Source organism: Callithrix jacchus, chromosome 21 (genome assembly GCF_049354715.1).
Source record: "Callithrix jacchus isolate 240 chromosome 21, calJac240_pri, whole genome shotgun sequence".
Taxonomy (NCBI): Eukaryota; Metazoa; Chordata; class Mammalia; order Primates; family Cebidae; genus Callithrix; species Callithrix jacchus.
This window is the reverse complement of record NC_133522.1, coordinates 31,913,693-31,926,453: the sequence shown is the minus strand read 5'-3', so window position 1 is coordinate 31,926,453 and position 12,761 is coordinate 31,913,693. Positions and strand designations below refer to the sequence as shown.

The 12,761-nt window shown below is 40.1% G+C and overlaps 1 protein-coding gene across 1 annotated transcript in view; it reads right to left on the bottom strand.

Moving 5' to 3' along the window:
- Positions 1 to 595: 595 nt before the first annotated feature.
- JAM2 (junctional adhesion molecule 2) overlaps positions 596 to 12,761 on the bottom strand; it is a 75,962-nt gene continuing 63,796 nt past the window's right edge. The window contains exons 7-10 of the mRNA XM_008986518.5: positions 12,272 to 12,379; positions 8,291 to 8,306; positions 5,091 to 5,133; positions 596 to 3,061 (exon numbers count right to left, since the gene is read on the bottom strand). Of these exons, the coding sequence (XP_008984766.1) occupies positions 3,029 to 3,061; positions 5,091 to 5,133; positions 8,291 to 8,306; positions 12,272 to 12,379 (200 nt within the window). The 3' untranslated portion in view covers positions 596 to 3,028. The remainder of the gene's footprint in view (positions 3,062 to 5,090; positions 5,134 to 8,290; positions 8,307 to 12,271; positions 12,380 to 12,761) is intronic.

Here is a 12,761-nt window from a genome sequence, read left to right as displayed (position 1 = left end):
CCAACCTCGGTGACAGAGCAAAACTCCATCTCAACAACAGCAACAGAGTTTAAAAGGAAGTAATTCTAGGGGTAGAGAAAAACATGGTGAATGAAACATCCTGGATCAGACTGATCTGGGTCCCCACAGATCCTGATTCCTCACTCCTCAGCTCCGTGAACTTGGCAAGTCATTAACTCAGTCTGTTGCCTCATCTGCAAATTGATGACCTTACCCACTTTATAGCATTGTTGAGATGAATGAGATTTTATACATCCTCACCCCCATCCATCCCCACCGCGGACACATATAAAGTGTTCAATAAATAGTTTTTCCTTTTTCAGAGTATTTTGCTCAGCATTTGAGAAGTTGGCAGCCATCCAAACAGAGATGATGAGATTCTAATTTTAAGCAGCTAATGAGCAGCTAGCCTTGTAGCTACAGAAGGTAAGAAGAGGATGTAGTTTCCTGGGTTTTTTGAACAACAATAGGTGGATGACTCTTTCCTGCACTGTTATATGGGGCTAAAAAGTTTAACAAGTTCAGCTATTTTTATCAGGGTAGACTTTAATCAAACAAACCCACCTGTGGATGAAGGAAGCTCTTTGCAAAGTTGTATTGAAAAACAATCAGTCCAGATTTATTTAGGTCACACCCCCAACTAAAAAGAAATTAAATCTAGTTACAATAGCAACAAATATAATGTAAACAAAACAAACCTTGCTAATAAAGATTCTAAAGCCCTAATCCTTATACAACACAATTCACTGCAGGAAAATAAAAGTCAAAATGCTCTAAGAATTACAATAGGATTTAACCAATTGTTAGTATTCAAGTTTCTCAAGTAAACGCAAATGGAAATACAAGTCTGGACACCAGTGACCCACAGATATATATAGAGAGATATAGATATATATACTTTTAATAATTAGGAAATTAGTGCTCAATACTGCGCCCTTTGTGTGGGAGAAAGCATTCTTTATACAAGGATTTTTTTTTACCTAGCTATTACAATAGTTTAAGTTAAGGTACAATATATATTTGACACGAAGAGTGTGTTAGATGTTCACACTGCATAAAATGAATCCTCTAGCCTTTGAGTTCTTAAAAATAAGTTTTTTAGCGGTTAGTGAAGCTAAGGCACTACATATTTCCCCCCACAATATGAATTTGTGTCATTTAAACTGAAAGAAGTTGATCTTGTGTGATGACACGTATGTCTGAAAAGATGTCTTTCAGAGTCGTCTATCCTCTTGGCATGCCAGTGAAAGAGGAAAGGATTCCTCAAACCAAAGAAATCTTCCAACTAAAACGTAGGTACCATTTAGCCTGATTTCTTACAAAAGCTTGTAGACAGGTGTTTTTTTTCTGTCCTTCATCACGACGAGTTGTGAATCTAGGTCTGTGGGCCAAATCTTGTCTGTGCCTGCTGTTTTTGAAAATAAAGTTTTATTGGAACACAGACATGACCATTTGCTTATTTTGTCTATGGCTGCCTTTGTGCTACAATGGCAGAGTCAAGCAGTTGTTAACAGGGATCTTAGGACTTAAAATATCTACTTTCTGTCTCTGTACAGAAAATGTTTGCCACTCTGGGGGCAGAACCACGTTACAAAAGCCCAACCTCCAGGAAGGTATCTGGTGAGAGACATAGAATGTCACAGACAAGTCAAAGGGCATCAGAGTCACAGACATCTTCCCAGTGGCCTGGTGTCCAGGCACATGCTAGGCATTCAGTTCCTAATCCATTTGTTTGGTGAATCCTGGGGATTTGCTTTGCCGATTGGATAGAAAGAGTGAACTCTTTTGAAAGAAGGTTAATTATGTTCCCAGTTGTCAAAGGTAGCAAGTGATGTTTTTATCCAGATTTGCTCAGAAGAACAGGACATGCCCTGGCCATATTTTGTTTTCAGTATCAATTCAGTATTTTTAACATAGCCTAATTGCTCTGATAAATGGATCATTGGAGTTTTTACATTGTAATAGTAGCTGGAGGCTTCTGTGGTTCAGCAGTTGAGAAACCCACATTAGCCTCACTTTTCATTTGAGCCATTTCTCGTGTGCCTACTATGTATCAAGATGGGTGCCAGATGCAGGGAGTCACTGAGCTTTTTCATCTCATTTTCCTTGTAGACAATTTTTTCTTCCCTCCACATCCCTCCCTGTCCAAAAGCAGAATTGGCAACCCCTGAGCAAGGGACTTGGCCCGGAATTTCACTGCACAATTTTTAGAGACAGAAAGATGTGAAGTCACCACTCAGGCAGGGAAAGGTATCTTCAAACTCGTGTAGGCTCCGGTGGAGAGTTCTGATGTCAATGTCACTGATCCTCTTCAAAGGAATCTTAGGAAGCAGTGGCAAGCAGCACTGGGGTGAAATAAGCCACTTGGGTTTACGTTTGACCATCAGAATTAATGAAGAAGTAAGTGACACACAGCAGGCAAATCCTATGGTGCACACCTGTGAGCTCCAGCCATTTGAGATTTCTTTTGAGGTTGCTTTTAGTTCTCAGAAATGAAAGTAAACACAAAGCGCGAATCCTTGGCCTAAGACTCATTCCGCTTCCTCCCTTCTGTGGACGTGTTAGTGATGAATGAGCAACGGAATAATGATGATACTAAATCAAAATGATATTGGGGAGAGAAGAGGATTCTGGCAGAAATGAGACCAGGGTTCTTTTTGCATCTGCAGAGATTTATTGGACCCCCTAAATCAGACTCTCCTGCAGAATCTGATTTATATTTTCATGATCTGTGGATTAACTTCACCATCAGTATGTTACATTTTAGTGACATTCTCAAAATGTCTAGTGACATTTTGATTCTTTTAACTTAGTCCAGATACAAGAGGCCAGACCGTATTTTAGGTGTGGACAGAACTATTTGTTTAAAATAACAAGTTCAGGTGAGTTAGTAGTCATAAAAATTATAATGAAATACCAATTTCACGTTCTCATGTACCCCTTTGCAAATGTCAGACAAAGCAGAGTTTTATAATAGTTTAATAACTTGTGTAACAACCATGGTTTTGGTGCATCTCAAATGTGGAGTCTAAATTATAAAGGATTTTGTGTGCTTGAAATCCTAGGAAAAGAAAGAAAAACCAAGTGTAAATATATTAATTCATATTTAAAGAAACATAATCTTATGAATATCAAGCTATATTATAAAAATTTTATAGGTACAAACCAGTATATATTTAATTAAACCTGTTTTATGGGGACCTAATGAACTAACTCCTAGCAGACAAGGTACTCTGAAGCTTGGCTTAGAGAGTAAAGAGGTAGGACTGGAAGGCAGAGCCAGAGAAGTCCTGTTAGGAGGATGCTCCTGGCATCCAGTATTGGAGGCCAGGCCTGTTCTGTTGCTCCAATCCAGTGTTGGAGGCCAGGCCTCTTCTGTTGCTCCAATCCAGTGTTGGAGGCCAGACATCATAGGATGCCTATGATGTACAGAACAGCACCTTACACCAAAGAATGTTGCGGCCCCAAGTGTCAGTAGTGCTGAGGATGAGAAACCCTGTGGTAGGGCACAGGAAACTGAAGGGGACTCTAGCTCTTAGCTGATAAGGGCAACTGAGAGGAAGGCAACGAAAAAAGATGAATGGCTTTTGTTCATTCAGTTTAGCCTCAAGGTGCTTTATACTGTTTGGAAGGATGGGAATATTCATTTCCACACTCTAAGATTACTGTCCCTAAATTTAGGAACAAAGATGTTCCATACATTGTAGGAATAAAAATTGTAGGAACGAAGTTTCTTGTCCCCTAATTAAATGTCAGTATGCTTTCAGTATAGTAAACCATAAAATAGGGTGGCTTTTGTAGTAGTTTCTGAAACAGGTAACTTTTAAAAATCAAATTTTTAAAGTAGGTGAGTGTTAAACACTACTACCCATTAAAATCACTTAAGCATTTAAAATACTGTTGTTCAGGCTCCCTGCCCTACCACCCCAGACTACTGAGAGGAAAGCTGAGAGAATTCCTGTCGTAGATGAGTAAAGCGTTTCTGAGAACCCATCCTTTGTTTCTCAAGAAATGACTTAGGCCTCTAAAACCATAGGAACTCCCCCCAGCCCAACCCACTATATTCCTGAGAAAATCATCCAGAAGGCTGAATATCCTTCCAATGCTCATACAAAATCTGAGCAACGATGGTATTTACTGCGTCAATGAAATGTTTACAAAGGGTCTAAAAGTCTAAATGATGTTCCTTAAACCCTATGAGTTGGTTAATTACTATGTCTCTTCAAACACTTCTGGAATGTTCCTTTCAGTTTAACAGAGGATAGTCTGTGCTCTGGTCGGAGTGTTTCTGTCCCTCAGAATTCGCATGTTGAAATCTAATCCCTAATGCAGTAATATTAAGAGGTGGGGCCTTCAGGAGGTGATTAGGTGATGAGGGGAGAACCTTCAAGAATGGAACTAGTTCTCTCATAAAAGAGGCAAGAGGGTGCTTGTTTTGCCCCTGCTACTATGTGAGGACACAGCAGGAAGGCTCCATCTATGAGGAACAGGCTCTCAGTAGACACTGAATCTACTGGCACCTTGACTGTGGACTTCCCGGCCTCAAAACTGAAAATAAATTTGTTGTTTGTAAATTTCCCAGTGTGTGCTATTTTTGTTACAGTAGCCCAAATGACTAAGACATTGCCTACCCCTAAAATTTTCCAAGTGCTTCAGAGAAACAAAGGCGAGTCCTAGAACCACAGATCTGCTGGAAGCACTCTGCTTGGTCAAACTACAGGGAAGAAAAGGGCCTGGGTCCCAGCTCCGACACGGTTATCCTGTAAGAACCTGTGTTTCAATTTACTCATCTTTCAAAGAGAGCTGATAACTAGTGATGCCAATAAGGAACACTATAGAGAAAATACCATGAAACAAATAATGAAATGATTAAATATCTTCTGCAGTGGGAAATGCCAAGTATCTTTATCGTGCCATCCCAGACAGGGTAAGGAAACTAATATTTACTTAGCCCCTTTTAAATGCCAGTGATAAACACTAGTGCAAAGTGTACCCAAAGTGAAAATTCACGAAGTCCATGTAACTATTTCATTTCCCTGCCCTATTCCCTAAATGCATTCATTCTATAAATATGCTTTAAAAATACTCACATTTTCACTCATTGTTGTGGCTTTAGATGAAGAATTACTCTTCCTGTTTGTGGAATATAAAAGACAGTATTTACTATATTATCACTTTCATCTGGAACACATATGCTCTTTTGGTTAATTTTACTTCCATACATTTCCAGCAGAACATGAACATTTATCTTAGCCAGGTAGAAGAAAAGATAACAATTATTACTGAATTTCTTATATTTACAGACAGTATTCACAGAGAAAGTCATGCATAAAACATCCGTGTTTGTGAAGCCTTCTGCACATAAATGTAGCCCAGGACTAGCATACTAAAGATTTGTGTGGAATACACAAACCAGAGATTTAATTAACTTTTAGTTTAATATATTGACATTTAATTCACATTTAACATTTTGAAAGCTTGACTATTATAATCTCAAAATGTATTTATTTTTCCATGGAAAGAAAGTTTTACAGGGTGACTAGGGTTCCAGTCACCCATTTCGTCATTCAACATATTTTGAAGGCCACAGATTTAATGAAAGTGAGGGCATACGTCTAGAAATGAAGTTACTCCCCACCAGATGACTACTTGATTTTTTAGAGAGATTGATGGAAGAATAACTTCTCTCACTGCAGCAATATGACCCTCCCCACTTACGTAAGATGATGTCTCCCCTCTGCTCAAAACCTTCTGATTACATTCTATGTCACTCAATAAAAGCAGAAGTCCTCACAATCACCTGGAGGTTAGGGGTGGGAAGCAGCAACACTTTCAGGCTACCCTGCACTTCTGTACACACTGGCTTTGTAACTACTAGTTCTTGATAATTTGAACGTCAACCTAGACTTGTATTAGGATCTTATGAGGATGAGAGACCAGGATTGAGCCAGAAACCAGGGAACAGGAAGTCAATAGCAGCTGATTCTTCAAAGGAATGAGGAGATGGCAAGCTATCTGACGCGATGGCTTCAGTGTATCTTCTCTACTTCCAGCTGCCATGGCTGCAGATAGTTTGTCATCTCTCTATCTCATAGAGCCAAAGTTGGGTCTGCTATATTCATACATACAAGCAGGACAGTCATAAAACAAATATACACAAACTGCAGGGCTCTGGGGAGCTCATCCATATTTCATGCACCATTGACTCTATAATTCTATTTCCAGTTATTTCCCCAAACTCTAGATTTTGAATATTCAGTTACTTACTGATTACCTCTACTTAGAATCAAATAAGCACATCAAATATTAAAATTCCAAACACTTCAACATCTCCACTTGTCCCCACCACTGCTCCCAAACTCTCTCCTGAAATCTTCCACACTTCCGTAAATGGTAACTCCATCCTTCTCATAACCTCGAAGCCATCTTCGATTTCTTCGTTTCTCTCACAGCCCACATCCAACAGATCAGCAGGTGATTTAAACATTATGTCCAAAACACTGTTACTTCTCAGCATCTCCAGCACTACTGCTTTGGTACCATTTCTCTTGCCTCACTTAGTACAATTTCCTAACTGATCTCCCTGCTTCCACCTTTTGTCATCTCACAGTTTATTCTTAACAGAGATGCCAGTTTGCGTTTTGAAGAACTGAGTAAGATGACACCACTCCTCTGCTTAAAGCCCTTCAGTGACTTTCTATCTATCTTACTCAGATACACAGCCAGACTCCTCACAACTGCCTAAAAGGGACTCCATACAATCTGCCCCCCACTACTTTTGTACACTGTTTCTCTCACTCCGTTCCAGTCACCCTGGTCCCGCTGACATCCCTCAGATACTCTAGGCTTGCCTGGCCTCAGGATCTTTGCATTTGCCCTCTCCCCTCTGCCTGAACACTCTTCTCATGGTTATTTGCATGATTTGCTTCCTCACCCTCTTTAGGCCTTTCTCAAAAATCACTTATTAGTGAGATCATTCTTGACCATCCTATTTGAAATTACAATCTCCACTCCTACGCTTTGTATTCTATATTCTCTTATTTGTTTTATTTTTCTCCATAATACTTATCCCTGTCTAATGTACTATATAGTATTATCTGTTTACTCTCTGCCTTTCTCTACTAGAATGTAAGCTCCATAAGGCAGAGTTTTTTGGGGTTTTTGGACTGTTTTGTTCACTACTGTATCCCCAGTCCTTACAACAGTGTAGGCATGAAATTGGTATTCAATTAATATTAAAAAATGACTGTTAGCCAAGCACGGTGGCTTACGCCTGTAATCCCGCATTTTGGTAGGCTGTGGTGGGTAGATCACGAGGTCAGGAGTTCAAGACCAGCCTGGCCAAGATGGTGAAACCCTGTCTCTACTAAAAATGCCAAGGATTAGCCGGGCATGGTGGCAGGCACCTGTAATCCCAGATACTCGGGAGGCTGAGTCAGACAATTAATTACTTGAACCCGGGAGGCGGAGGTTGCAGTAAGTGGAGCTCACGCCACTGGACTCCAGCCTGGGTGACAGAGTGACACTCTGTCTTAAAAAAAAAAAAAAGTTAACTAAAATTTTATTTGAATATTTTCAATTTGGCAATATACAGTAAATATTTTTTTTTTAAGTAGCTTATAGAAATGCCTATGAAATCAAATTAGTGACCATATTCTCGTGTGGATAATCATCCTTCTCTCTGCACTATCATTTACAAGTAGGTATGAAGTGTGAAGTGGGTTGTTGGTAGAGTCTGCATATTTGACTCACCCAAATCTTAGGTTGAATTGTAATCCCCAGTGTTGAAGGGAGGTGGGGCCTGGCGGGAGGTGATTAGATCATGGGGGTGGATTTCTCATGAATGTTTTAGTAACGCCCCCTTGATGCTGTCCTCAGAATAGTGACCAAGTTTTCTTGAAATATAGTTCTTTAAACATGTGGCACATCCTCAGCCTTGCTTCTGCTTTTGCCGTGTGTTGTGTCTGCTACCTCTTCACTTTCAGCCAGAAGTCAAAGCTTCCTGAGGTCTCCCCAAAAGCCAAGCAGTGTTGGTGCCAGGCTGGTACAGCTTGCAGAACTGTGGGCCAATTAAACCTCTTTTTAAAATAAATTACCCAGTCTCGGGTGTTTCCTTATAGCAATGCAAGAACAGCCAAATACAGATGTGTTTCTTGATAAATTTGAGTAATTTCTTGGGAGAGTAAACCTACACAAATAACCCAACTTCCCTCTTTTGATTTTAAACAGACGATTAATAGAAAATTAGTTGACATGGGGAAAGACATGCATTGTAAGAAAGTATACTTACTGGAAGGAGGCTTCTTCTACAAAAGAAAAGCATGTATCATTAATGCAAAGGTTATTATGGTATGATACAGATTCATATAAAAATGGGTTTGGGTTTAATTTATTCTTATTCATTTTAATCTTCACTTGCTGATGTTTACACCTTCTAAATTAAAAGTTGGCAAACTTATTTGGGAAAGAGTCATACAGCAAACATTTTAGGCTTTGGAGCCAAGAGGATACTAGGTAGATACTTATGTAACAAGAGAGCAAAAATATTTCCAAACATTTTTATGGATAAAATTAAAAATATAAGGCCAAGTGCAGTGGCTCACACCCGTAATCCCAGCACTTTGGGAGGCCAAGATGGGTAGATCATGAGGTCAGGAGTTCAAGACCAGCCTGGCCAAGATGCTGAAACCCTGTCTCTACTAAAAATACAAAAATGAGCTGCGTGTAGTGGTGCCTGTAATCCCAGCTACTCAAGAAGCTGAGGCAGGAGAATTGCTTGAACCCAGGTGGCAGAGGTTGCAGTGAGCGGGGATTGTGCTACTACTGTACTCCAGCCTGGGTGACAGATCAAGGCTCTGTCTCAAAAACAAAACAAAACAAAACAAAACAAAAAACATCAATAAAAACAAAAGTCTTCAAATACAGGTCTACTAGTTAGAAAAATGGAATTTTCTGGAGGAAGACAACATTTCTCTTAATTGGGATTCAGTAGTCCCTATCATCGAATGGATTGCAATGTTCATCTGTAAAGCCATTTTTGTTCACAGGCCATAAAGAAATAGGCGGGGAGGGCAGATTTGGTCCACAGGTAGTAGTTTGCCAACCTTTGTCCTAAACATAAGTTCAAGAATATGATTCTCTTGGATAGAGTTTTCTGCCAGATGAAAACAAGAGTAACATTCTTAGGTAACGAACTCCTAATATTCAAGTCAACTTTTTTAAAATTTCATTTTTTAAATTTATTATTATTTTTTTTTAATTGAGACGGAGTTTCGCTCTTGTTACCCAGGCTGGAGTGCAATGGCGCGATCTCGGCTCACGGCAACCTCCGCCTCTTGGGTTCAGGCAATTCTCCTGCCTCGGCCTCCTGAGTAGCTGGGATTACAGGCATGCGCCACCATGCCCAGCTACTTTTTTGTATTTTTAGTAGAGACGGGGTTTCATCATGTTGACCAGGATGGTCTCGATTTCTTGACCTCATGATTCACCCGCCTCGGCCTCCCAAAGTGCTGGGATTACAGGCGTGAGCCACCGCGCCCGGCCTCAAGTCAACTTTTAATTAATTCAGTATTTTAATAAAAATTTGTTCACTAATTCCTCATTTAAAAATTCAGACCAGTATTCTTTTCAAGTACAGATAAAGTTGACAAAAGAGTTTTTAAAGAGTAATCTTATTTGTCTGTATTTTCACTGGTGACCAGCAGGGGGACACAGCTGGATTCAACTCATAAAGTTACATTACAGTGGACTGTATTGAATTACTGAGCAAGTATTAATTGACAGAGCAGTTCTTTTTGTTTGTTTGATCAGTGTCTTTCCCTGTTATCCAGCTTGGAATGCAGTGGTGAGATTACATCTCACTGCAGCCTCGACCTTGTGGGCACAAGTGATCCCCCTACCTTAGCCTCCTGAGTAGCTGGGACTAAAGGCGTGTGTAACTAAGCCTGGCTAATTTTTGATTTTTTTTGTGAAGACAGGGTCTTCCTATGTGGCCCAGGCTGGTCTTGAAGTCCTGGGCTCAAGTGATCCTCCCGCCTCGGCCTCCCAATGTATTGGGATTGCAAGTGTGAGCTACTACACCCAGCCCAGTTATTCTTAATTATAGGGCATCTCTTTGAATCCATGTCCACTGAAACATTTTATGAGACATAATACCTAGTTGTAGGTATTATCAGAAACATTTTATATTTAAGTTTTATTTTGGTGTAAAACTTTTTTTAAGGCCAGGAGGGTGACTCACACCTGTAATCCTAGCATTTTGGGAAGCTGAGGTGGGAGGATTGCTTGAGGCTAAGAGTTTGATACCAGCCTGAACAACAGAGCAAGAACCTGTCTCTACAAAAAAATTAAAGAAAATTAGCCAGGCGTGGTGGTATGTGCCTGTAGGCCCAGCTACTTGAGAAGGCTGAGGTGGGATGATCACTTGAACCCGTAAAGTCGAGGCTGTAGTGAGCTGTGATCACACCATTGCACTCAGCACAGGTCACAGAGTGAGACTCTGTCTCAAAAAAAAAAATTATTTAAGAATCTAAATTCCAAAATTAATGTCCACTGGAAAACAATGAGTCTAGAACTTGTATATGCTATAAATTTATTTAGAATTCAATTAAAAATTCTATTTTTTTTTTTTTTTGAGACGGAGTTTCACTCTTGTTACCCAGGCTGGAGTGCATTGGTGCGATCTCAGCTCACCGCAACCACCTCCTCCTGGGTTCAGGCAATTCTCCTGCCTCAGCCTCCTGAGTAGCTGGGATTACAGGCATGTGCCACCATGCCCAGCTAATTTTTTGTATTTTTAGTAGAGACGGGGTTTCACCATTTTGACCAGGATGGTCATGATCTCTTGACCTCGTGATCCACCCGCCACAGCCTCCCAAAGTGCTGGGATTACAGGCGTGAGCCACCGTGCCCGGCCTAAAAATTCTATTTTATACACTATTGCCAGTGGACCTGATGGACTGCTGTAGCTTCTGAGCTCTCAAATAAGATTAAATAGGGAGTGAAGAAATGCATTAAGAGAATAAAACATTTTTCAATCTTACCCATTTACGTCAAACCTATTACATCATCAAATGGAGGCATGAGTGAGAAGAGGTCTAAACTTGAAGAACTAAATACTGTGTACAGAAGTAGCTCCCATAAATACAATAGGTTTCTAGTTTTCATTGAACAATTCTCTTTTTTTTTTTTTTGAGATGGAGTCTTGTTCATTGCCAAGGCTGGAGTGGAGTGGCATGATCTCGGCTCACTGCAACCTCCACCTCCCAGGTTCAAGTGATCCTCCTGCCTCAGCCTCCTGAGTAGCTGGTACTACAGGCACATGCCACCAATTGTGGCTAATTTTTGCATTTTTAGTAGAGATGGGGTTTCACCATGTTGGCCCAGCTGGTCTCGAACTAGTGACCTCAAGTGATCCACTGCCTTGGCCTCCCAAAGTGGTAGGATTATAGGCATGAGCCACCACACCTGGCTGAACAATTAAGTCTCTTCTAAATACAGTTGTCCCAAATTTAACATTCAGCATTTCACTGTTCTACACTGATAAAATATTTCACTTACTTATTTCAATGAAATTTATTGTAAAATTAGAAATCAACTTATCTCTTGAGATATACAATTCCTAACTTAAAATAAAAATATGTTAAAAACATACAAAGATGCTATAAATATCCATTCACATGGAATACTCTGTCTCGCTGCACTGCACCACTCCGAGGATGCCTCTTGCATATTCTGTGGTGCTTTCTGGAATTTGTAACTAGGCAGTTCTGTCTTTACTTCCTAGGTTTGCCAAGGTGTTTCATAAGCCACCTGCATGTCATCCTGAACATTTTCAATAGCAAAAAATAAATGAAGAATATTCTCCAGAATTTATTAGAACTTCCTAGGAGAGGGCCGGGTGCATTAGCTAACCCCTGTAATCCCAGCACTTTGGGAGGCCAAGGCAGGCAGATCACTTGAGGCCAGGAGTTCAAGACCAGCCTGGCCAACATAGCAAAACCCCCATCTCTACCAAAAATACAAAAATGAGCTGGGCGTGTTGGTGAACACTTGTAATCCCAGCTACCTGGGAGGCTGAGACATGAGAATCACCTGATACTGGGAGGTGGAGGTTGCACTGAGCAGAGATTTTGCCACTGTACTCCAGCCTGGGCGACAGAGCGAGACTCTGTCTCAGAAACAAACACACATTTCTAGGAGAAAGAGTTCTCATAAATAAACTCCATAGCCACAGAAAGTTATCTGCCAAAGAAGGGTGAAATTCACTTACTTGAAAAGTAGCCTTTCCTCTGAGCATAGCACACACCAAGGCCACAAACGGAAATCACTAAGGCCACAACTACTACGGCTGCTATGATGCCACTTATGTTGAGATCATCTGAAATGTAAAATAAACCATGCATAAATTTATGTGGATTACACAGACAGATGCAGTCATTAAATTGAAAAGGTTCAAAAAAGGTCCCCTTTGCAGCTATAGTAGAGCATACTTTAACGATTTTGAAGCCTGTTCAACTAACTCACTTCTAAGACATGGTTCAAAATTGATTAAAAATATTAACAGAACTTAAGCTTTGGAAAAATACTAAACTTTAGAAACTTCTCAGATTAAAAAAATAAAATGTATGGTATTCTTTTGCATTCCTTTGGAGATGTGTAATAATTCACAGGATTAAATATCAGACTGGAAGCAATCTTTGAAGTTCAATGAGTTCAAATATTCTACTGCCACTCCCTACCCCATATCTTACTTAAAATTC